We start from the raw sequence: 26,442 nt of genomic DNA, 5'->3' as shown, positions 1-26,442 counted from the left end.
AAGGTGTATAAGAGAACAAAATTCCATACCACTCACTAGACTTAAATAGGACCACCTTGCACTAACATTTAACCATGATGACTTATATACGGTCTACCGGAAAGTTCTGTCCGTTTTTGGTATAAAACAAAGTACAAATTTTTCTTACCAATAAACTTTATTAAATAATATAATTGCCGTTATTATTAATGATATCCCGCCAGCGTGAGCGCAATTTATGTATTTCATTTTTGAAAATTGTATTATTTTTTGATGCGAGAAATTGAACCAGTACTTGTTTGATATCTACTTCATTTTTAAATGTTTCGCCCTTCAAAAAATTTTGTAAGGACAAAAACAAGTGATAGTCGGAGGGTGCTAAGTTCGGGAAATATGGTGGATGCGACAGAATTTTCCAGCCTTGTTCTGCAATTTTTAGACGAGTCTTTAAAGCAGCATTTGGCCTGGCATTATCATGATGCAGTATGATGTTCTTCCTATTGAACATCGCCGGCCTTTTTTCTTGGACTGCTGTCTTTAAATTATGCATTTGCTAACAATACTTCTCCGAATTTAGCTTTTCGTTCGGTTTTAAAAGCTAATAATGTGTAGGTCCTTTTATGTCCCACTATATACACAACATTCTCTATTCAGAGTGAAATTAGGTTTACAGGTGGAAGGGCTAGGTTTTCCGGGTTCACAATATGTCCTTTTCCTTACGATGTTTTTGTAGGTAATCTACTTTTCATCCCCAGTTATCATCCGGTTCAAGAAGAGCTCGATTTTGACCTCGAACTACGGATTTAACCCCAATAGACTATTTTCAGAGGAGATATCTAAAAAATAAAGTGTACAGTAACCTTAATCCCTTGGCTTCAATCGAAGATCTGGAATATCGAATAGCTCTAGCCTATCTAGATCTGGTTTGTCCCATTTGAAAAAAAAACTTAGATACTGTATCTGGGGAAATTGGGGTTTAAATAATGGGTCAATTACTGAAAAAAACTAGATTTGATTAAATACGTGTTTTCTATTTTTTTGAAATTTCCCGCCGTTTAAAAAAAAAGTGGGTGGAACACATAACTCTGGTCACCCTGTTCATAAGTCTATTGAGTCGCCAACTAGGTTAAATGTGAGTGTAAAGTGGTCCTATCTAAGTCTAGTGAGTGGTAAACATGGTTAAATGTGAGTGTAAGGTGGTCCTATCTAAGTATAGTGAGTGGTAAACATGGTTAAATGTGAGTGTAAGGTGGTCCTATCTAAGTCTAGTGAGTGGTAAACATGGTTAAATGTGAGTGTAAGGTGGTCCTATGTAAGTCTTGAGAGTCACCAACATGGTATAGATGAGACACCAGAATGGTAGAATGAAGGTGCCAAGTTTAGGAAAAGTGATAATATTGATAGAGAAGAGGCACCAGCTAGGCGGAATAAAGATGCATTGGTCCGATTCTGGTTTAACCATTGGCAATGTTTGGTTTTAAAAATTTAATCTCTCAAATTTTGATTAAATTAAAAAATTTAATCGTCCAAAGTGATTAAAACTAAAGGAATTTAATTCAATCAATTAAAATTAAGATTATTTAATTTTAATTTTAATTTTTAGTTATGATTAAAAATTTTAATTGATTAAATTCCGATTAAATTAAAAGTGAATTTAATTTTAATCAACTAATTTTGGGCGATTAAATTTTTTAATTTTAATCATGATTAAAATTAAATTTCGGTTTAATTCAAATGTTTTTTAATTGATTAAATTTTTGCCCAACTCTGCTATAAATTTCTCATATTAACTATTAAATAAAATTCAAGGCCTAGACTAGTACTGCAATACATCTTAGCTTTGCGGGTCTAGCCTATAACCGCCAAACATACTTTACTACAAATTTCTCATATTAACCATTAAATAAAATCCAAGGCCTAGACTAGTACCGCAATACATCTTAGCTTTGCGGGTCTAGCCTATAACCGCCTGACATACTTTACTATAAATTTCTCATATTAACTATTAAATAAAATCCAAGGCCTAGACTAGTACCGCAATACATCTTAGCTTTGCGGGTCTAGCCTATAACCGCCTGACATACTTTACTATAAATTTCTCATATTAACTATTAAATAAAATCCAAGGCCTAGACTAGTACCGCAATACATCTTAGCTTTGCGGGTCTCGCCTCTAACCGCTCGGCTACCGTGGCGCCTCAGTAAACAACATGTTAAAATTAATTTTGAAAATTTAATACGAACTTTTTAAATACAAACTATTTATTTAATTTAACAAACAAAGATCAGAACAATATAAATAACTTTACTTTCAAACTAATAACTTTATTTTCATTCTTTTCTATTAAATGTAATATTTATTAAAGGCAAATTATAATTAAAAATTAAAAAGAAAATAATAATAATTTGTAAGTTAGAAGCATTCATTGTTTGTTGTTAATATCCATTAAAAGAACCGATGAGTGGGGGAAAGGAACAATGCGGAGAGGGGAGATTCAAGTAATAAAACCATAGCTACTAAAAATGAAGCAATTAATTTTGATGTAAATATAAGATAAAATATAAAAATAATTAAAAGAATAAATGTCGTTCAAAATGAGAATTTTTTTTTTCTTTTATTTTTCACTTAAGTTCATTCCTTTTTCTCTCTCTTTCTCATAAACTAAGTATTTTTCTCTTCCAAGCACATTAAATGAAATTTTTAATTTAATTTTTAATTAAAAAATTAAAAGCAACTAAATTATTTATTTTTTTTAAACTCAATTTATTTTGATTGCGTGTAATGCGTCAAGAAAATAAATTGAAAAAATTGAATGAGGGAGCCCATCATGAGTTGGCTAACACAGGATACCGATGAAGGGAATTCGAAGGAGGATCCCTATTCTATCGCAGCGGTGAATATCGTTGCTTCAGTCTTCGGGAAGGATTCGAGGGAAGAGTAGTTTTGATGCTGGTTGTTCTTGATGTTTGGTCTCACACGAATGACCCTTTTTCGTAGTTTTTCAAGAACACTTTTACCGAGAGAGGTTCTTGAGAAAAACTTGCGAAAAAGGGTCATTCGTGTGGAGACCAAACATCAAGAACAAGTGGGTGTTGCATCACGATAATGCTCCTTGTCACACAGCAATTTCAATAAACCAGAGTTTTTGGCCAGTAAAAAGATTCCTGTGGCTCCTCACAGCCTCCTTATTCGCCTGACTTGCGAGTCCTTGTGACTTTTTTTCGCTTCCCGAAGTTGAAAAATCACCTCAAAGGAACTCATTTTAGGACAGTCGAAAACATTCAAACGGCTGTAACCGACCAGCTGAAGGCTATTCCATAGCAGAGTTCGAGCACTGCTACGAGGAGTGGAAGAAACGGCTCCAGCGCTGTGTGGCTTCAGAAGGAAGTTATTTTGAAGGTGACAATATAGAATTGTAATTCTTTTTGAATAAAAAAAAATGTCTCATTACTTAATTTACTGAGAGGGTTTTAAAGTGCTGGGGTAGTGTTTTGTGTATCGGGATTTGGCTGGGAGCAAAACGGATTTTTAGGTCCTTCCCTAAATGGTGCGTAGCATACTACTACGCACGATCGAAGGGATTGGATACCGTGGAGATTTGAACCTTTGCAGTACTTTACTAAGTCCTTAGGGTCCAGATCAAGGGCTAGTAGGGATTCTTTTGTGTTCGTTAGAGGCGTATTTGAAGCGTTTGTCGAGTAATCTTTTGATCAGTTTGGTAACGTAAGTTAAGCTCATATCGCTTGGGTGGCTCCCCGTAAGGCGTTTGACGAGATACGAGTCCGAGATATCGCACTTTGTCTGCCGGAAGAATAGAATAAGGTTCAAATAGCTTGAAAGCAGTACTTTATGTCTGAGGGTAAGGGTTACATAGGGTGATTTGGCCTCGTTGACACTTTTTTAGGAGGGGAGGTAATTTAAGGCGCATCAATCATCTGAAGCCAGTGGCTTCCGGAATTCAATAATCTCAGCTATTGACGCGCCTTAAATAGCAATAATAGCAAAGTAATGAAGTGATTTTTTTTTTTTTAATTCATTTCTAAAGGAAATGCTGCGATCTCGTAAACATTTTTGGATATTTAATTGTCACCGGAAGTAGATAAAGAATAATTAAAAAGTAAGATAATTATTTCCCGACAGGTTTTTCAAAATGTTTTTTACATTCGAAAATTCAGCCAATAATTTAAATTATTCATATAATTTGTTGCAAATAGAGAAAGGAAAACTCAAATAATTCAAAATAAAATTGTTATTATTTAAATTTTCTTTGGAGATGGGAAAATTTATAATTTAACTTTACGTACAGTTCTAAAATAATAAAAGTAGAGTATTGCCTATTTTTTTAGCTTTGCGGGTCTAGCCTGTAACCGCCTGACATACTTTACTATAAATTTCTCATATTAACCATTAAATAAAATCCAAGATCTAGACTAGTACCGCAATACATCTTAGCTTTGTGGGTCTAGCCTATAACCGCCTGACATACTTTACTATAAATTTCTCATATTAACCATTAAATAAAATCCAATGCCTAGACTAGTACCGCAATACATTTTAGCTTTGCGGGTCTAGCCTATAACCGCCTGACATACTTTACTATAAATTTCTCATATTAACCATTAAATAAAATCCAATGCCTAGACTAGTACCGCAATACATCTTAGCTTTGCGGGTCTAGCCTATAACCGCCTGACATACTTTACTATAAATTTCTCATATTAACCATTAAATAAAATCCAATGCCTAGACTAGTACCGCAATACATTTTAGCTTTGCGGGTCTAGCCTATAACCGCCTGACATACTTTACTATAAATTTCTCATATTAACCATTAAATAAAATCCAATGCCTAGACTAGTACCGCAATACATCTTAGCTTTGCGGGTCTAGCCTATAACCGCCTGACATACTTTACTATAAATTTCTCATATTAACCATTAAATAAAATCCAATGCCTAGACTAGTACCGCAATACATTTTAGCTTTGCGGGTCTAGCCTATAACCGCCTGACATACTTTACTATAAATTTCTCATATTAACCATTAAATAAAATCCAATGCCTAGACTAGTACCGCAATACATTTTAGCTTTGCGGGTCTAGCCTATAACCGCCTAACATACTTTACTATAAATTTCTCATATTAACCATTAAATAAAATCCAATGCCTAGACTAGTACCGCAATACATTTTAGCTTTGCGGGTCTAGCCTATAACCGCCTGACATACTTTACTATAAATTTCTCATATTAACCATTAAATAAAATCCAATGCCTAGACTAGTACCGCAATACATCTTAGCTTTGCGGGTCTAGCCTCTAACCGCCTGACATACTTTACTATAAATTTCTCATATTAACCATTAAATAAAATCCAATGCCTAGACTAGTACCGCAATACATCTTAGCTTTGCGGGTCTAGCCTCTAACCGCCTGACATACTTTACTATAAATTTCTCATATTAACCATTAAATAAAATCCAATGCCTAGACTAGTACCGCAATACATCTTAGCTTTGCGGGTCTAGCCTATAACCGCCTGACATACTTTACTATAAATTCCTCGTATTAACCATTAAATAAAATTCAAGGCCTAGACTAGTACCGCAATTCATTTTAGCTTTGCGGGTCTAGCCTATAACCGCCTGACATACTTTACTATAAATTTCTTATATTAACCATTAAATAAAATCCAAGACCTAGACCCCGGGAATCGAACCCACTAAACCAACAGTACATAATTAGCTTTACAGGTCTCGCCTCTAACCGCTCGGCTACCGTGGCGCCTCAGTTCTAATAATACTTTTAATTAATTAAAAAAAAAAGCGACGGAAATTTGGAACAGTTTTCCTTAAAATACTTTTCCTGTTATTTGGAGGTTTTATTTCTTTTTTTTACTATGACGTACAAAACATACTGTAGCTCACTTACTTTTGTCCTACATTTTATTTTTAATGCATAGGGCAAAAACCATAGGCATAAACGGAAAGTTATAAAACTGAAAGTGTTCCGGAAGACAGAAAATGTGGATGTACATATTTTCGTTGTAAAACCACAAATATAAATATTTTTTTTTAGATTCAGCTTTTGAAAGTTTCTGAACACGTTACAGTTCGCTGAAATATGTCTTCTCTTTTACTGAGAAACTACTATAACCTTTTTTAGGGTTATCTTTTATGTTCTCCGACTTCTATGGCATATTTGCTCTACAGATGGTACTGAAAGTGAGTGTAAGCTAAACGTAGTAAAATTCATGAAAGGGGATTCTGGCAAAAGAGAAAACTAATGATCCATCATTGATTTAGTCCGTCATAGCGTGCGTATTACTTGTATCACTGTGACCGGAAGTGGATTTTCGTCCATAATCAGAGGTAGATTAGTCACTGTAGTAATATTGGCGCCAGTTAGGGGTACTTCCCTTCAAAGTGTCATCTTACTGTTAGGTACGGCCTCCTATCACTTCGGTACTTTTAAGATGGGAGGTGGGTTGCTAAAAATCCAGAGTGAAGACAATTTCGGAAGTGCCACTTTATTGATGATCCTCTTCAAGTCTCTAACATTGTCCAAGAACACTTTGAGCTCATAGAAGCTTGGTGTGCAGAACATGGAAGATTAAACTTAACACTATCCAAATGTATACAGGTGACATTCACATTACGAAGACAGACCTGCCCGTCCACTAACTATTAACAATACTGACCTACCGATTGCCACACAGGTTCTTTTTATCTAGGGCTCTACATAGACAGCCGTCTAACCTGGAACCTGTCACACAAGACTTAAAAGGACAAGAACTGAACAGACGTTACGGACTACTTAAGGAGGCTCCTTGGACCGAAATCCTCTGTTGAACGTACAAAACAAACACACTTTACGACCAATATGGGACATAAGGAGCAGAATTGTGGGGCTCCGCTAAAACCGTCCAAAATCCAACCTATCCAATCTTTCCAGTCTAAAGCCAGTCCTCCGCCGAATCGTTAACACACCATTCTATGTGTCTCCAACCGCACCCTCCATCATGATCTCAATATTCCGTGCATGGCAATTAAGTTAATCCACACCCCTGATTCCTGAAATTTCCACAACAAACTCTCTGTGATCACCCCCAAATCCTCTGGCTCAATCACTATCCACATCGTCCCGATCCTGACAATCCTATACGTCACTCTTAAAACGGCGTTGGCCACGTAACCCTCATTGCTTTCTAAACCCCAATAAGTTCCTTGAGAGTTCCAGCGCTGGCTGGTTTCTCTCATCCCGTCATCCTGGTTGTGGTACTGAGCCCAGCTCTGTGGCACAACCAAATGTTTATCTGTAAATACACATTTGCTAGATGTATATTGGTTTAATTTCTCGTAAATGGTTCCTTGGTTTACTTCCGTATTAATTGGAAAGAAGCTTTTCGCTTAAAGTTAAATTTCAGTATAATGTACGATTCTGCAGACTGTAAATGTTGAAGAGAGTTAAAATATGACTCCAAATATTCCTAGTTAGAAGAATATTGATGAGCTATAGCCTCCAAAATGGCGGTAACAGGAAGTCATCGTCCCCCGATTCACTCCCAGATTTTATTTTTTTTAATTATTTGTTAATTAAAATGGGAGCGATACAAATTAATTGATACATTAATATTAAATGTTCTCCATTGGAGGAAGTGGGAGGGAATTACGTAATAGAATACAAACAGGCAGGAAGTGGAGGTGCACACACATATACAGACAAACCGACAAAAGCTTAGTAGCACAGCTTAACAAGTTATCGACCAAAAGCTGGTAAAAGATTAATTTATTGTTATAATTCTGTTTTGGTCGGGGGCGGGAGCAGCACTACCGCCTCCTTAGTGCCTCCATCTCACCGGAATACACACCGTCGATAAAAGGGGGCATACTCCTCGAACCGTCCTCTTCTTCTTGGCTGTTTAATTGGATCCGTTGGTCAATAAATTATAGTCCTCTATTTGCCCGCTTCCCAGGAGCCAGGCTCCTATAGACAAGCCTGCCTACTTCTCTCAATGCTCTGATGGGGCTCCCCGCAACGCCTTTAAAACCGGGCCCCGGGTAAACTCATACCCTAATTATGTTTGCTTGATCAATAAAATTATTCAATTGACCCATCCTATAAGTTTAAATTAGCCCTTCTCCATGTCAATTTATTTGGCCCTTTTTATTCTCCTTCTCACTCTCTCTACCACCCTCTCTCTCTCATGTCCAAACCCCCACTTTTGCACCTTTTAGGATTAATTAAAAAATAGATACATAACTTATATATATAAGGATTATTTAGTCATTAACTTCCATTTTACGTCACCAGAAACAAATAATTTTTGCAACTATTTTTTGCAATCTCTTGGCACACGATTTCACTTCTGAAAAATTAAATCCAGCAAATTTAGTATTTGATTGGTTAATTTTTATCGATTTATGTGGTCCATGTCCAGATGAATTAGGGATAAAATCGATGTTGGCTAATTTGCGTCTAATTACCGATGGGTGTAACCATTATGTAGTTTATTTATTTATTTATTTATCCTTTTAAAGAAATTTTCACCTGCACCTACAGGGTACAATAGGTAAATGAGATAAATGTATGTAGTAACTTGGCAGACGTGAATGACGGTCATCCAGTGATGCCGCCATTAGTCAACCCAGTTGGTCACGGGGCCAACGGCGCCTAAGCCGTCTTCGAGGATTGGAGGGTAGCGTAGTTGAAGATAAGTTTGCAGCTAAAGGGTTGGGATGAAATGAAAGTTTTTGGTGAAAATTTTAATATCGGATTTTTGGCAAGTTCTCGGAGATCGAGTGGAATTTGGAGATCTGTATGGATTGTGTGTGGTTGCTAACACAGAATTGAGCGTATCGTCTACTATGCGGCGGAGTATTTTGGATTGGAGTGTTTGCACAGTCTATTGATGTTGGATTTTTTAGCTGTTCCGTAAAGTTCCGAGTCCGTAAGTCCATATTGGTGGTGAGAAGAGCTCTATAGAGTGGTCGTTTGTTCTGCAGTGAGAGTTTTGAACGTTTGTCGAGTAGTCTGGCTAGAAGTTTGTATCGTTTATTTAGTTCGGCACGTTTAAGTCTCGTATGGGGGTTCCAGGTAAGTCTCTTGTCTAGATACCGCACATGGTCGGCTGGTGGGATAGGTGTACGATGTAAGAAGAGACAGGTGGTGGAGTTTGACGTTTGAGTGTGAAGACTATGTATTAACGAAGGTCGTTTGAAAAATCCGTGCAAAGTCAGAGAGATAGCACTACTGGCGCGTATCGAGGTTATGTTTAGTTAGTAGCATCTCTTGGAAGAACACACACCAAGTTTCAGCCAGATCGGTCTATTTCTTTGTGTTTGGCATTCGTTTGAATCGAGGAAGTCGAGTGATTTTCAAATCGTGTGAAGTGTTGCAAGGACGGTTTGCAGCTGTTTCAGAAGAATCCGTAGGACTTTAAGCGTCGTTTCGTCACTGTGGATGAAACATGGATACATCACTGCACTCCTGAGACCAAAGAACAATCTAAACAATGGATTACCAAGGGGGAATCTGCGCCAAAAAAGGCGAAGACCGTTCCTTCGGCCGGAAAGATTATGGCGACTGTCTTTTGGGATTCGCAAGGAATAATCCTCATCGACTATCTGGAAAAGGGTAAAACTATTACAGGTGCATATTATTCATCGTTATTGGACCGTTTGAAAACCGAGCTGCAAGAAAAACGCCCACGATTGGCCCACAAAAAAGTCCTTTTCCATCACGACAACGCACCAGCTCACACCTCAGCAGTTGTGGTCGCAAAATTAATGGAAATAGGGTTCCAACTCGTTTCACATCCCCCCTATTCTCCAGACTTGGCTCCCTCGGACTACTATTTGTTCCCCAATATGAAGAAATGGCTGGCGGGAAAAAGATTTTATTCAAACGAGGAGCTGATTGCAGAAACGAATGGCTATTTTTCAGACTTGGACAAATCCTATTATTCGGAAGGGATCAACAAACTAGAGCAGCGTTGGACGAAGTGTATAAGCCTAAAAGGAGACTATGTTGAAAAATAAAAAAGGTTTACCCCAAAAAATTAAGTAGTTTTTATTTTTGCACGGACTTTTCAAACGACCCTCGTATTGATTTTGAAGGTAATTTTTCCAAAATTTAATTTATTTTATCGAGCTGATTTTTGAGTTCGATAATTTGTTTGTGCTCAAAGCAGTTTTTTTTTTTCAACTTTGTATGCAGATTACACAATTTATACGAAATATTTTTGGAAGATTTCAATTTTTAATTTTTGGAAATATAATAAGTAGAGAGGATTTGCCGATTCTGGCGCACCTAAAATACAAAATGGCGGCCATCCCCTCCCCTCCCACCCCCCTCCCCCAACCCTACCCCCACCCCTCCTTATTGACCAATCATCGATTTCGACGAGGGTTTAAGCCACGCCCCCTACCCCCACCCCTCCCCTTTTTGACCAATCATCGAACTCGACGAGGGCTTTTGACCACGCCCCCTACCCCCACCCCTTCCCTTTTTGACCAATCATCGAGTTCGACGACACCACCTTTACCCCCACTCCTTCCCCCACCCTTATTAATTGACCAATCAGCGAATTCGACGACACCTCATTACCCCCACCCTAGCCCTACTCCTATCACATGACACCTACCTTTACCCCCACCTCTAGGTCGTCGTATTCGTTGGCCTCTTAAGCTCCTCCTACAAGATGGCGGCTCTCCTAACAGCTGTAGTACACAAGATGGCCGACCTCGTACCAGCTGATGACCACAAGATGGCGGACCTCATACCTCCACCCCCTCGCCCATTGATAGACGGGAGGGGGATTTTTTTTTTTTAATTATTTTTACTTACCTGGGATTCGATCCTACAACCTTCGTACTGGTAGACACGTCATCTGCACCAGTCGGCTACAGTGGTAGTCTCGCTTACTCTAGTTTTGAATGTTCTCTTATGTTTTAACTTGGAATTATTTTTTAAAAAATCTAACCCCCCTCACCAAGAATTTTTTTTTTTTTTATTTAAATTACCCCCACTATCACAAAAATATTCAACTTAAATAAAAATGGATAACCTCACTTTAGGTAATAGAAAAAACTATTTACTTACCCCCTCCACCTGGACTGCTTCCGCTGCTGATGACGCGACCTACACTCACTGAAAACTAAACCCGAACTGACACTTGGACTGCGATACTAGCATTAACCCCCCACCACAATTACGTCACACTCTAACTAGCCAATAGAATTGCATCTTTTTTTCCAACTGATTGCCTCTCTGGACAGGTCTCTACATGCTCCAACAAGTCTGGACATGTAGCCAGCTGCCTCTTTCGCTTTAACCGTTTTATTATTTCCGTTTACCAACTATACAAACCTGTATGAACATATCGTTATAGTCTCAATAGGATGACACGTATGATTACCTGAACATGCTCCAACAAGTCTGGACATGTAGCCAGCTGCCTCTTTCGCTTTAACCGTTTTTTAGTTAGCCAATAGAATTGCGTGCTTGTCTTCCCTCTCTCTCTCTTGCAAGTGTCTCTCTCTCTATAAGGTGAATCATACCTCCCACCTTTGATGCAGGACTCAACCTGTCCGTTAACTTCATATATGTTTCTTAGAAAAAACAATATTTTTAAAACTGAACTTTGCCCTTATTAGCTTTTATTGCTTTATAAATAATAAAACTTTGAATGTTTTGGAGACTTAAAAACTTACTTTTTAAAAAATGTTAACACGCTTGCACAACATGTTTGAACAGGCACTTAATAACTTACTTTTTAAAAAAATGTTAACACGCTTGCACAACATGTTTGAACAGGCAAGTAAAAATAATGATGACTCATACCATTGTCATATCCTCAACGAGCACAACCATGCTCCAACAAGTCTGGACATGTAGCCAGCTGCCTCTTTCGCTTTAACCGTTTTTTTTGTTATTATGAAGTTAAAAGTAAATTGAACTTTGAACTTATTAATAAAATATAAATAAGTTTTAATTTACTTTTCTTTATTTATAAGTGTATAAAGTAAAAATAAGAATGAACAAACATTAATTAAAACATTATAACCGAACTGAAACCGACGTGTTCTGGCAGGCACGTAATAAAACATTTGATGACGTCACTCCACTGCTAAACTTAATTCTATTATACTGAGCATGTTAAAGCCTGTCTATTTCATATTCTCGCCAAAACTTGGAAATATACTAGATTTGTACGTATTGCGTCATACCGTGCAACATGACATGTCTCAACATGTTCATTTTAATTTTTTTCTTACTCTTGCTAAAATATCGAAAAAATACTTGATTTGTACAAACGTGCAACAGGAAATGTCTCAACATATTCATTTTTATTTATTTCTTACTCTTGCTAAAACATCGAAAAAAATAAAATACTAGATTTGTACGTATTGCGTCATACCGGGCAACATGACATGTCTCAACATGTTCATTTGTATTTATTTCTTACTCTTGCTAAAACATCGAAAAAATACTCGATTTGTACAAACGTGCAACAGGAAATGTCTCAACATATTCATTTATTAAAGTGGACTTTAAATTTGTCCAGTATATATATATAACATTTGCCCATTCTACCGTGCGCAACAAAAAAAAAAAAATATATTTCACCGTATTGATTTATTAAACTGGACTTTGAGCTCGCCTAGTACGAATAACATTTTGCAAGTTCTACCGTGCGCGTTTCACTTAACACACAGGGTAGGGGACGTCATTCTCATCAGCCAATAGAATTGCGAGAAAGTGATGTCACCATACTCAACAGCCAATAGGATTGAAGCTTGAGCTTTTTCCGAGGGTATATAAGGCGAGTGCGAGTTCCAGCAGAATCATTCAGTTAAGTAAGTGCTTTAGTGTTAACATCAATAAGAACTTCTAAACTGTAAGTAATATTATTTTAAATCTGCTTTTTCTTTTGTGGTATACTAAATATATATATATATTTTCATTTCTTTAATTTTTTCGTTCTTTAATATTTTTTTCGTGTAATTATTTCATTAAGTTTTCATTTCGTGTATATATAATATTGTAAATAATTTTTTCTTAGGTTTAGTAATTAGTTTTTCTTAGGTAATTAGTTTTAATTTTTTTCGTGTAATTATTTCATTAAGTTTTCATTTCATGTATATATAATATTGTAAATAATTTTTTAGGTTTTTCTTAGGTAATTAGCTTTATTTCTATACATATATATATATATTTGTATACATTTAATTTCTGTGTTTGTGTGTGTGTGTGTGTGAATATGATGGAGTGCGAAATTTGCGGTAAAGTTTTCGACACGGTATATCTCAAGAATCGACATGAGCAAGCTTGCACAGTTCGCAATCAGCGTCATCTTTGTCAAAAGTGTGGAGAAGGTTATTCTTCCAAGAAGACGTTGATTGCGCACATGCGGCGCTGTGAAACATCGGTCATCATGAGGAAAAGAGCCCGAATTGATGTAGCACAAGGGCAACTTTATCAGATTGAAACAGCACACGGAGGAACCCTCAAAACGTTTTTTCTTCCTTGCACTGAGGCATCCGATGCAGTAGAATTTCTATGTTCACAGACGGAGACTCTGCATCGGTTGCTAAGAGAATGCTTGGAAGAAACTGATGCTCCCCTCAAGTATAATTTGGTCTTGGAGGCTACGTTCGAGAATCCTAAAGGTGAAACCTGTGATCGAGCCTTCAAGACCAAAAATAAAGTACTATATGAAGACTCCTCCATCTTGGATTGTTTAAGTGAAAGCTATACCAAGATAGCTACCGAGATGGAGGAGTCAGCTTTAAAGGGGAGCGGTTGGTCCGTTAAAAATCTTGATGGGGTTCTCCTTCGTGTCAACCGCTTTCAACCGCTAGGGGGTTGCAGCTTCATACCGTTGCCCCCACATATAGCAAACAAAAAAAGCTGTCATCAATGTGCAGAACACTGACGACCGGTGCTTCAAGTATGCCATTCTCTCCCGCCTCGTTGAAAAGGACCCACAACGCGTTTCCAAATACAAGAACTTGGAACACAGTTATAACTTTGACTGTATTTCGTTCCCCACTCCTCTCCATGAAGTGAAGAAGTTTGAGAAATATAATAATATTTCGGTCAACGTCTTCGCCCTTGGAGAGAAAGGTAACGTGTACCCTTTAAAAGTGGTTAAACAAGAGAAGGAAGACCACAGGGACCTCCTTCTCCTAACACTTGAAAATGGAAGGAGCCACTACACTTATATAAGTGATTTTGATAGGTTAGTGGCCCGTCAGATCAACAGCCACAAGGGCGGGGTACACGTTTGCAAGCGATGCTTTCAGCATTTTAATTTGAATCGAGAAGGCATCGCTGAGCGGGTGAAGGAACACATGGAGTACTGCGGAATGAATAGACCTAGCCGGATTGTATTGCCAGAATGCAATGACGATGGGACCCCACCAACTGTATCTTTTACGAAGATACAGAATCAGTTGAGGATTCCCATCGTCATTTATGCTGATTTTGAAAGCATATTAAAGAAAATTAATAATAACAATCCGGGTACTTCGCAAACAACACCCTACCAGAGCCACCTGCCTATGAGCTTCTGCACCTATGTCAAGGTTGCAGAAGACATACCTCGTCACTGCATACCCGCTGACTTCCCTGCGGAGCCATACATCTATACAGGTGAGGACGCCGCTGAGAAGTTTATGGCATACATAAAGACAGTGGCGGAAAAGGTAGCCGAGGTGTTCTCCATGAAACGGCCTATGCTACCCCTGACACCATCCCAGCTGGAAGCCTTCCTGAAATCCCAGCAATGTTACCTCTGTTCCAAACCTTTCCTTTCCTCCAATAGAAAAGTGGCAGACCATGACCACATCACTGGTGTGTATCGTGGTCCTGCCCATTCCCAATGTAATATCCTTTATCGCACTCCTCGATTCCTTCCCGTTTTCCTCCACAATCTGAGCGGCTACGACGCCCACTTTATAGTTCGCGAGTTGGGGTATGACAATAGTCGTATTGACGTCATCCCCAACAGTGAAGAGAAATATATCTCTTTTAGTAAGCAAGTGGGCGCCCTAACCGTCAGATTTGTGGACACCTTCAGATTCATGGCTTCCAGCTTGGACAGGTTGTCGAAGAATTTGCCCCGCAATAAGTTCATCGATACAGGTAAATTTTTCCCCGCCGACAAGATGGACCTGGTCACACGGAAAGGAGTGTACCCCTATGATTACACGGACTCGTTTGAGAAACTTAGGGAGACGGTTCTACCCCCTAAGGAGGCATTCTATAGCATCCTCAATGAATGCCACATCTCAGACGAGGACTATCAGCATGCCCAGTCAGTATGGGAGGCGTTTGGAATTAGAACCCTGGGCGGGTACAGTGAACTCTACCTCAAGGTAGACGTAATGCTCCTGTGTGACATCTTTGAAAATTTCAGGGATGTTTGCATAGGAGCATATTCACTGGATCCCGCCTGGTATTTCACGGCTCCCGGGCTGGCATGGGATGCCATGTTGAAGTGTACAGGGGTACAATTAGATCTACTCACCGACTATGACCAGCTCCTAATGGTTGAGCGCGGGATAAGGGGTGGCATATGCCAATGCAGTCACCGTTATAGCAAAGCCGATAATGCTTATCTGTACCCAGATCGAGATCCCCATAAGGAATCTAGCTACATTGCCTACTTAGATGCAAATAATTTGTACGGGTGGGCAATGTCAAATCCGCTTCCTTACGGGGCTTTCGAATGGGTATCAGATCCGGATACTCTAGACTGGGGCAATATGCAGGAAGATGGTCCCTTCGGGTATATTGTCGAAGCCGATATTGAGTATCCGGCCGAGTTGCACGAACTGCACAACGATTTCCCCCTTCTCCCGGAGAATAGGGTGCCTCCGGGACAGGCTAATAAGAAATTGTTGGCTCCATTGACCAACAGGGAGAAATACGTTGTTCACTTCGTCAACTTGAGGCAGGCTATGGGTTTAGGTCTGCGGTTGGTACGCGTACATAGAGCGCTGCGATTCAGGCAGTCCCGTTGGCTAAGTTCTTACATCGACCTCAACACTCAAATGAGACAACAAGCGACGAACGATTTCGACAAAGACTTCTACAAACTTATGAACAATGCCGTCTTTGGAAAGTTCATGGAAGATGTCCGGAAAAGAATGAAGATAGAACTGGTTACCGACGAACGGAGATTACGGAAACTAATTGCCAAACCGACTTTCAAGGACAGGACGATTTATACTGAGACACTGGTTGCCGTACATCTGGACTATGAACAGATCACAATGAATAAACCTATTTATGTAGGAATGGCCATTTTAGATCTGTCAAAAGTCCGGATGTACGACTTCCATTACAACACAATGCTAGACAGATACGGACCTGACAAACTAAAACTTTTATACACAGACACTGACAGCCTCATGTACTTAGTAATGACGAAAGACTTTTACGAGGACATAACTACAATGATGGACGAATTTGACACCAGCGACTACCCAGACGGACATCCATGTAAGAGCAACAGAAATAAGAAGGTGTTGGGGAAGTTCAAGGATGAAGCCAGTGGAGAGCCTGTCTCTGAATTCGTGGGCCTCCGCGCAAAGATGTACGCAGTACGCATCCGCGGCCTAGAGAAGAAGCGGGCGAAAGGGATAAAGAAGGCAGCCGTAGATAAAAAAATCACCTTTGATGATTATATGGCTGCCCTGTTCGAGGGAAAAGAGTTTACAACAACGTTTAGAACAATAATTTCTAAAGAACATAAACTCTTTTCCGTCGAACAGAGAAAAGTATCCCTTTCGCCCCACGACGACAAACGCCATCTAGTCGATCGTGTACATACTCTCGCCCATGGCCACTTTACCATAGCGGACTTGCCTGTGTAAAGTTGTGGATTTTTTGTAAATATATATATTTCATATACTATGTACATGGTTACCTTGTTTAGAGTAGGTCTTTTTTTTTTTGTTCTAGTCAATCTTTATTTATTAATTTTTTTTTTAAACGTATTTTTGTAAATATTTTTTTCCATATATTATTATTTTTTGTAAATATTTTTTTCTATTTATTATTAGTATTTAGTATTAAGTTTTTTCTAATTAATAGTTTATTAAAATAAAAAAAAAATTAAAAAAATTAATAAATAAAAAAAAAAAAGGTGGTGGGTATTTTAGTTTAAGTTATTTTATTTTATGTAAATAGGATGTGTGAATGTTGGTGGCGGGTGTGTGAATGCAGTGTAGATAGATTTCCTGTGCCATGTACATAGCTTAGTTATATATATACAGAAGCGAGAGAGCGTTCCTTATTAGTTCCCATCATGCGCTTGATAAAGCAACATCACACCCTCTCCGTGCAAAATCTTGACGACAGGGCCTCTTCCAAGAAATGCTCCAAACACGGTCAGCTTTTCCCAGATTCCATTAGATGTTTAATATGTGGACCGTCTAATTGTGGGAAAACTAACCTGATGTTGAGCTTAATATACGATCCAAAGGGGTTGAGATATGAAAATATATATTTGTTTGCAAAGTCATTACAACAGCCCAAGTACCGGAAGCTAGCTCAAATTTTAGAACCTTTAAAAGATATTGGGTACTTTGAATTTGAGGACAATTCTCAAGTTCCCCCACCTAAAGAGGCCCTGCCAAATTCAATAATTATTTTCGATGATATAGCATGTGACAAGCAAGATAATGTAAGAGCCTATTTTTGTATGGGGCGCCACAGTGGAGTTGATATATTTTATCTAAGTCAAAGTTATACTAGAGTTCCTAAGCACCTAGTGAGAGAAAATGCAAATTTCCTAATACTCTTTCGGCAAGATGAATTAAATTTGAGAAGAATTTACGATGACCATATCAATTCCGATATGGAATTCAAAACTTTTAGAAAAATTTGCCACTGGTGTTGGAAAGAAAATAGATATGGTTTTCTAGTGTTGGACAAAGATAGACAGATTACTGAGGGAAGGTATCGAAAAGGTTTCGAAGCCTATATAATACCTTAACTATGTACTTGAAGATCATTGTTCATTGAGCCATGGAGGGGTCAACTAGTGACGTTGTAATGCGTGAAATAATCGAAACCAGAAAGGCGATTCAAGAAAAGTGTAATTTATTGAAGAGAAACAGAGAAGAGACAGATGAATATTTGAAAATGAAATATCAACCTTTATTGAGTCCATTGAAAGCATTGGTGGAAAAGCAGGAAAAGCCACCACTTGAATTAAAAGAATCTCCTAAACCGGAAGTAGCTACTTGTGAAACACCCCTTCCACCTCCAAAGAGACTAAAATTTCTGAGGCTGGAATCGGCTACAACACCGCCGTCAAGATTTACAAAAACATGGCATGAAGAACTTTCAACCCCAAAGCGACCGGAAGTTCTAAAGTTATCTTCTTCTGCTTCTGCTGAAGCAACCAGCCCGCTTCAAGAGGTACGAGAACAAGCACAAACTCCCGAAGGGAAGGAAATTTCAGCAAAATATTTGAAGGAAGTTGGAGAAATGTCCTCAAAATATATCAAAAAATTTATTAAAAATGAGACCAAGGACTTGGATATGATATATGGTGTAGTTTATGACGGCCGGAGATTTAGTATTGGTGACTCAGTGGTCTCCATCAGCAAAGATATTCTATCCGTTGGTGATAATACCTATTTCGGCACGCCAGGTCTTTTCGAGTTATTATTCTTGACAAATCCAAACTTGTCTATGGTGAAAAAGACGGATTATATCAATTATAAGAGCATACTGCAACAGACGAACGCTCATAGAGAAGGGCACAGCCCTTCCGGACCAATTAAAGTTCTGAACACAAACATGAAATACAAGAATGTGATTTCAAAATTGTTTTCAACAAAAAGAGGTGCCGGATATGTAGATCCTAACATGCTTGTAGATCGATTAAGAAGCTTACTTGGCACCAACAATGCCAGCGCGGAAATAAAAAGTATTGAAGCCCAGCTGAGAGATGGAGGTATAATAGCGTAGTGTGGACATGAACAAGCTTCATTTCATCATGACCTCTGTTAAGGAACAGATTGTAAACGAGTTGCATAGACCAGCAAGAAGAGTGTTCAAGAGAAGAGCAGTCCTTCTGAAGGGCTTAGATGACCTGTGGCAAGCCGACCTAGTGGAACTAATACCCTACGCTAGATTCAATAAAGGCCACAAATATCTGTTGACAGTGATTGATTGTTTCTCCAAATATGCATGGGCGATCCCTCTGAAGAATAAGACAGCCCTGGAAGTGAGTCAAGCATTCGAGAAAGTATTAGCCGAACGGAATCCAAACAATTTGCAAACGGATAATGGAAAAGAGTTTTACAACAAGATATTTGGCAAGCTGATGAACGTGAACGGTATAAATCACTATTCTACCTATAGTAACTTAAAAGCTTCAATAGTGGAGAGATTCAATCGTACTCTGAAAGCGGCAATGTGGAAAAAATTTAGTCTCCAAGGATCGTACGACTGGTTAACCAGTATTAAATCGCTAGTGAACAAATATAATAATACTAAACATAGAACGATTAAAATGACGCCGGCTTCAGTACGGGGAAAAGAAATAGAAGAACAGCTGTTACGTGAAGTATATGCGAAGAAAACTTTGAAAAATACCAGCATTCCCAAGTTCAAAGCTGGTGATCATGTACGCATATCGAAATATAAAGCGCAATTTGCTAAAGGCTACTGCCCTTCATGGTCTACAGAAATATTTAAAGTTGCTGAAGTGAAAAATACCATACCGGTCACCTATCACCTGAAAGATTATAAGGGGCAAATGATTGCTGGAGGTTTCTATCAAGAGGAACTGCAGCTGGCCAAACATCCCGACAGTTACCTAGTGGAGAAGGCTATTAAACGGAAAGGTGATAGAATTTTGGTGAAATGGTTGGGCTTAGATAATTCACACAACAGTTGGGAGAATGTTAAAAATGTTCATATATAAAGCCAGAAACAACTAACAGCGATTCAGTTTATCATGAGACGTGCTAAAGATAAGAAGAAAAAGAAGAGAATCATCCCCACTCCTAGACGGATGGGTGGCAAATCTTCAAAATTGAGCGGAAAAGCTAAACGAATGCTGGATACGCTACCTCGCCTGCGACTAAGTAATTTTGATCTAATTAAGTTGGCAAAATCAAATAAAATTCCTCATTTCAGAGGAGTGTTCATGATTGATGAATTTCCAAAGAAACCTTGGAAAAATGAACGAGCCATTTTTAATTTGGATAGCAGTGTTGGCAGTGGTACTCACTGGGTTTGTTACAAGAAGAGAGGAGAATATGTTCAATTCTTTGATAGCAGTGGTGCCAATCCCCCTGCTGAATTTGTCCGATATGTAAAGGGAAGTCGAATTTCATGGAACAGGAAGCAGTATCAGAAAGTTGGCACTAACAACTGCGGTCAGCTTTGTCTACTCTTCCTGCTGGATGTCTTATAAAAGAGAGGCTCACAACTGAAGTTGGCCATTTGATCACTAGACGGAGATGGGTTTAGACTTTAGAAGAGGCGATAAAAGGACAGTTGCGGAGAAAAAGAGCATCATTCCAGTGAGAACAGTTGCCGAGCGAACATCGCTGACCAACAGCAGTATTCGATTTCTTCAGGCTGCAGGTTACTACGTTCTATCATCATCATGGAAGTGTTAGATTTGGAAGAGAAATGTCAGTTTGACAATTCAATCGAGTGCATAGAATTGCATTCCCATCACCCATATGCTTCTTCAAAACTACTGCCAGGCGATGAAATACGCATTAGTGTACAACATCAAGATCTATACACGCTACCCAGTCAAAGTTTGCTCTACTTGGAAGGCAAGTTTTTAAAGGAAGACGGCTCTGCAGTTCCTGTCTCATCCAAATTGACCAATAATGCTTTTGCATTTCTATTTGATGAAATAAGATACGAACTAAGTGGAGTTGAAATAGATCGAGTAAAAAACCCAGGAATAGCTTGTACACTTAAAGGGCTGGTTTCGCTTAAGGCAGGCTGCCAGTATGTTACAAACTGGGGCTGGTGCTATCCCCAAAGCGATGCTCTCAACATCACTTCAGCAGAAGGATGTTTTAATTTATGCATTCCGCTGTCATCGCTGCTGGGATTTTGTGAAGATTACCAGAAAATTGTGATTAATGTTAAACAAGAATTGATACTTGTTAGAAGCAGACAAGATGGAAATGCCTATAAATTCAACAGATTGAATGAAGAACAAGCGGTGGAGAGGTGTAAAATTGAAATGGTGAAGCTTTGCTGGATGCTGCCCTATGTAACAGTCAACGAACATCAGAGATTGGCTCTTATGCGTCATCTTAAATCTGCTAAGGTATTTGCTCTAAGTTTTAGAAGTTGGGAACTCTATGATTACCCTTTGTTGCCGGCCACTCAGAGGCAAATCTGGTCAGTGAAGACTTCTAGTCAAATGGAAAAGCCCCGATATATCATTCTAGCTTTTCAGACCGGACGTGCTAATAATGTGGAAAGCAACGCTAGTCACTTTGACCACTGTTCTATTTCAAATGTAAAACTTTATCTTAATTGTAAAGCTTTCCCATACGGCGATTTGAATGTAGATTTTTCCTCTAACCGTTTTGCCATTCTATATCATATGTATGCTTCCTTTCAAATGTCATATTATGGAGAACAAATGTATCCTCTAAGTTCTTTACAAAATTTTAAAGAGAAAACACCCTTAATTGTAATAGATTGTTCTAAACAGTGTGAATCTATCAAATGTGGCCCGGTAGATGTTAGATTGGAATTTGAATCAAAAGAAATGTTCCCGCCCAACACCACTGCCTATTGTCTTATTATTCACGACAGGGTGGTAGAATATAATCCTTTGACAGGTATTGTACGTCGTATGGTATAAGAAGGCTTGAAGAGCTAGTTCAGTGTTCAGTATGGCTCAAACAGGCGTGCTGATAGCTGACTTCCAGTGCTTTGTAGACAGTGTAGGAGGTTATATTGTTAAAGAGCTTTCTCTATTAGACTATAATTTTCAATCAGTCAGACACTGGATATTCAAGCCACCTGTCCAACATAAACAATGTGAAAAAAGTAGAAGAACCAATTATTGGTTAGAAAATTATTATCATAAAATTAAGTGGAATGACGGGGATATTGAATATGAAATGATTAGAGATATTTTCAAGTTTATTGATTGTAATTATAAATTTGTGTTTGTTAAGGGTTATGAAAAGAAAAGATTTCTTTTGCAAAATCTGTACAGTTGTTGTGTAATTAATTTAGAAGATTATGACTGTCCAAAACTTGATTCATTAGAAACAGCAGGAAATCAGTGTATTATACACAATACTTGTAAAGAGAAATGTACGCAATATCGAATTAAAGCCATCAATTGCTGGCTCAATAGTAAGTTTGGTTGGAATGAGACGGAAATATTTTTGCCTTAAAGAACGAATGTGGTCACTGGCGAATGCATTGAGTTGCACACAAACCTGAATGTTGGTCACTGGCGGGGTGTAAAATCCCCGTAAACCATGAATGGATTTGTGCAGATTGTGTACAATGTATGAATGCGATTGATGCAAGGCAGCTAAAATTCCAACAACCATTAAAATAAACTGATTCGATAGCAAAACATTTCTTATTTATTTCACTTTAATGTACTAATTAGAAGTTAAATATTTTATTTGTATTAGAAGTTGATTTTTAAGTTTTTATATATTTTTCTGAGGTATATGTATCTTTTAAAGTTTTATTTCAATAAATGTATTAAATTAAATTATTGCTTTATTTTTCAAGTATTCCTTTTATTATTATAAAATTATTAAAAAAAAATAAAAAAAGTAAAATAAAAATAAAAACTTCCTCGATGACCTCCACCTTGACGTGGTGAGGAAGCTTAAGGCGGAAGCCGAACTAAGAGGGGCGCATATACAAAATTTATTTAGGTAAAAAAAGAAAAAAACTAAGCTGCAGTTTGTGCACGTTGAGGATATGACAATAGTATGAGTCATCATTATTTTTTACTTGCCTGTTCAAACATGTTGTGCAAGCGTGTTTACATTTTTTAAAAAGTAAGTTTTTAAGTCTACAAACATTCAAAGTTTTATTATTTATAAAGCAATAAAAGCTAATAAGGGCAAAGTTCAGTTTCAAAAATATTGTTTTATCTAAGAAACATATATGAAGTTAACGGACAGGTTGAGTCCTGCATCAAAGGTGGGAGGTATGATTCACCTTATAGAGAGAGAGACACTTGCAAGAGAGAGAGAGGGAAGACAAGCGCGCAATTCTATTGGCTAACTATAAGTGACGTCATAGAGTGGGGGGGGGGACATCCGTAACGGTAGAGTAGTGAAGCTTGTAAGGTAATTCGTCATTCGTTGCCCACAGCTCGAGAGGTTAACTTCATAATTCAAAGGTAAGTAATAATACTTTTTTTATTGAAACAATATTTTGATAATGATGCGATACTTTCATATAATATTCTTCTTTCAGATGTCTAAGTTGGCAAGCTTTTTGAATGATGTGAATACAAGGTCTGCGGGCATTGGCAAATTATCAGATCTAAGAACCGGATACTCATACGAAGTGAAGCAATTCGAAAGAATCAACACTAAATTTGGAGATGCCATCGTTGCCCATTTACATTATCTTGGCCCGACAATGGACTACCCAACGAGGATCTTCCTTCCACGCAGATTTGCGGCAGTGATAACTGATGAAATGGTGGAAGATTACCAACAATCAAAGAAAAAACTGTTAATAATGTACAAAGGCTTTAATAATGGAAGATATGACATAGAATTTAAATAAAATTTATACTGTGAAATAAATGTTATTATTTTACTTGTATACTTCCTTTAAATAAAAATAAAATGTTTTAATTAATGTTTGTTCATTCTTATTTTTACTTTATACACTTATAAATAAAGAAAAGTAAATTAAAACTTATTTATATTTTATTAATAAGTTCAAAGTTCAATTTACTTTTAACTTCATAATAACAAAAAAAAACGGTTAAAGCGAAAGAGGCAGCTGGCTACATGTCCAGACTTGTTGGAGCATGTTTGTGCTCGTTGAGGATATGACAATGGTATGAGTCATCATTATTTTTACTTGCCTGTTCAAACATGTTGTGCAAGCGTGTTAACATTTTTTAAAAAGTAAGTTTTTAAGTCTCCAAAACATTCAAAGTTTTATTATTTATAAAGCAATAAAAGCTAATAAGGGCAAAGTTCAGTTTTAAAAATATTGTTTTTTCTAAGAAACATATATGAAGTTAACGGACAGGTTGAGTCCTGCATCAAAGGTGGGAGGTATGATTCACCTTATAGAGAGAGAGACACTTGCAAGAGAGAGAGGGAAGACAAGCACGCAATTCTATTGGCTAACTAAAAAACGGTTAAAGCGAAAGAGGCAGCTGGCTACATGTCCAGACTTGTTGGAGCATGTTCAGCTAATCATACGTGTCATCCTATTGAGACTATAACGATATGTTCATACAGGTTTGTATAGTTGGTAAACGGAAATAATAAAACGGTTAAAGCGAAAGAGGCAGCTGGCTACATGTCCAGACTTGTTGGAGCATGTTCAGCTATGTTGGCATATATATAAATTAACAGGTATGATAAAAGATGTGGAAGGGAAAGGGGGGGGGGCTTGCTACAGAGACCTGTCAAGAGAGGTAATCATTTGGAAAAAAAGATGCAATTCTATTGGCTAGTTAGAGTGTGACGTAATTGTGGTGGGGGGTTAATGCTAGTATCGCAGTCCAAATGCCAGTTCGGGTTTAGTTTTCAGTGAGTGTAGGTCGCGTTATCAGCAACGGAAGCAGTCCAGGTGGAGGGGGTAAGTAAATAGTTTTTTCTATTACCTAAAGTGAGGTTATCCATTTTTATTTTTCAATATTTTTGTGATAGTGGGGGGTAATTTAAATAAAAAAAAAAAATTCTTGGTGAGGGGGGTTAGATTTTTTAAAAAATAATTCCAAGTTAAAACATAAGAGAACATTCAAAACTAGAGTAAGCGAGACTACCACTGTGGCCGACTGGTGCAGATGACGTGTCTATCAGTACGAAGGTTGTAGGATCGAATCCCAAGTAAGTAAAAATAATTAAAAAAAAAAATCCCCTCCTGTCTATCAATGGGCGAGGGGGGTGGAGGTATGAGGTCCGCCATCTTGTGGTCATCAGCTGGTACGAGGTCGGCCATCTTGTGTACTACAGCTGTTAGGAGAGCCGCCATCTTGTAGGAGGAGCTTAAGAGGCCAACGAATACGACGACCTAGAGGTGGTGGGGGTAAAGGTAGGTGTCATGTAATAGGAGTAGGGCTAGGGTGGGGGTAATGAGGTGTCGTCGAATTCGCTGATTGGTCAATTAATAAGGGTGGGGGAAGGAGTGGGGGTAAAAGGGGTGTCATCGAATTCGCTGATTGGTCGATTAAAAGGGTGGAGTGGGGGAAGGGGCGTGGCCTAAAGCCCTCGTCGAGTTCGATGATTGGTCAATAAGGTGGGGTGGGGGTAGGGGGCGTGGCTTAAACCCTCGTCGAAATCGATGATTGGTCAATAAGGAGGGGTGGGGGTAGGGTTGGGGGAGGGGGTGGGAGGGGAGGGGATGGCCGCCATTTTGTATTTTAGGTGCGCCAGAATCGGCAAATCCTCTCTACTATAATACGAGTATAATATTTCTCAGGGCAGTTTACGTCAGTTCCGGTGGATGCTAATAATTCCGGATGTGAATTTTGTAAAAAAAAAAAAAAAAAATGCCACCTGAAAATACCAGAAAGAAATGATACCCAAACCCAGAAAAACCAAACTACTGACATACAAAACAAAAAAAAAACTACGCGAACAGACAAAGCCACTGCGAACTTGATTGTAATTCCCTGGTTACTTCCTTTTACCACCACCCCACCCGCCCATTTCCTTTCAATGCTTCATTACTGTCTTTGTTCCCTTTCTACCTGCCCTCTCCTCGCTGGCCACACTGATTGCTCCAGCTGTCTACTTCACTTACTTCCTTCTACGTGTTTTCACCTTCCGTGTAAATTCACGTGTAATTAATTTGGTCCTTAAAGAAAAGTTACCCAGCAAAATAGCCTATCCGGTTTTTCCGCTCCCCCCCACAAAAAAGATAAAAGTTTGAATGGAACATCTTAATCATGAATAATAAAGCCCATTGTTTTTCCATTTAAACAAAAGCTTAGAAAATTCGTCAGTTTTCCGTTTATTTTATTTTTTTTCTACATGAAAACTTCCGCTGGGAATTACAAAAGGCGAGCTTTGAGCCTCGAAAAACACAACCCCTCACAGGACTTCCTCTTCAACTTAATTTACTTAAATCTTACCGAAGTTTTGCGATAACAAGGAAATCGTTATAAACTGATAAAATTTTCTTTTTTGATCAAGTAAAGGTGGCACTCGAATTTCTTCAAATTTAAAGTTTACTGACAAATTCTTTTAAATACATCCACCGGATGTACCCGGAG

General features: G+C 38.2%; 2 protein-coding genes across 2 annotated transcripts in view; one reads left to right on the top strand and one right to left on the bottom strand.

Moving 5' to 3' along the window:
- LOC141460490 (LIM domain only protein 3-like) overlaps window positions 1-26,442 on the bottom strand; it is a 239,128-nt gene that overhangs the window by 185,103 nt on the left and 27,583 nt on the right. The gene's annotated exons all lie outside the window — the stretch shown is intronic.
- Window positions 15,391-16,911, top strand: LOC141460105 (uncharacterized). Its single transcript, XM_074139775.1, has one exon. It carries the CDS (start codon window positions 15,476-15,478, stop codon window positions 16,862-16,864), a length of 1,389 nt encoding a protein of 462 aa, XP_073995876.1. The 5' UTR covers window positions 15,391-15,475; the 3' UTR covers window positions 16,865-16,911.

This window comes from Rhodnius prolixus, unplaced genomic scaffold, assembly GCF_049639745.1.
Source record: "Rhodnius prolixus isolate KJV_2025 unplaced genomic scaffold, Rpr scaffold_6, whole genome shotgun sequence".
In the NCBI taxonomy this organism is placed as follows: domain Eukaryota; kingdom Metazoa; phylum Arthropoda; class Insecta; order Hemiptera; family Reduviidae; genus Rhodnius; species Rhodnius prolixus.
This window is presented reverse-complemented; position numbering and strand designations above follow the sequence as displayed.

What these genes read in the sequence shown, in the direction of transcription:
- LOC141460105 (XM_074139775.1), top strand. Translation starts at nt 15,476, where the DNA reads ATGTTGAAGTGTACAGGGGTACAATTAGATCTACTCACCGACTATGAC.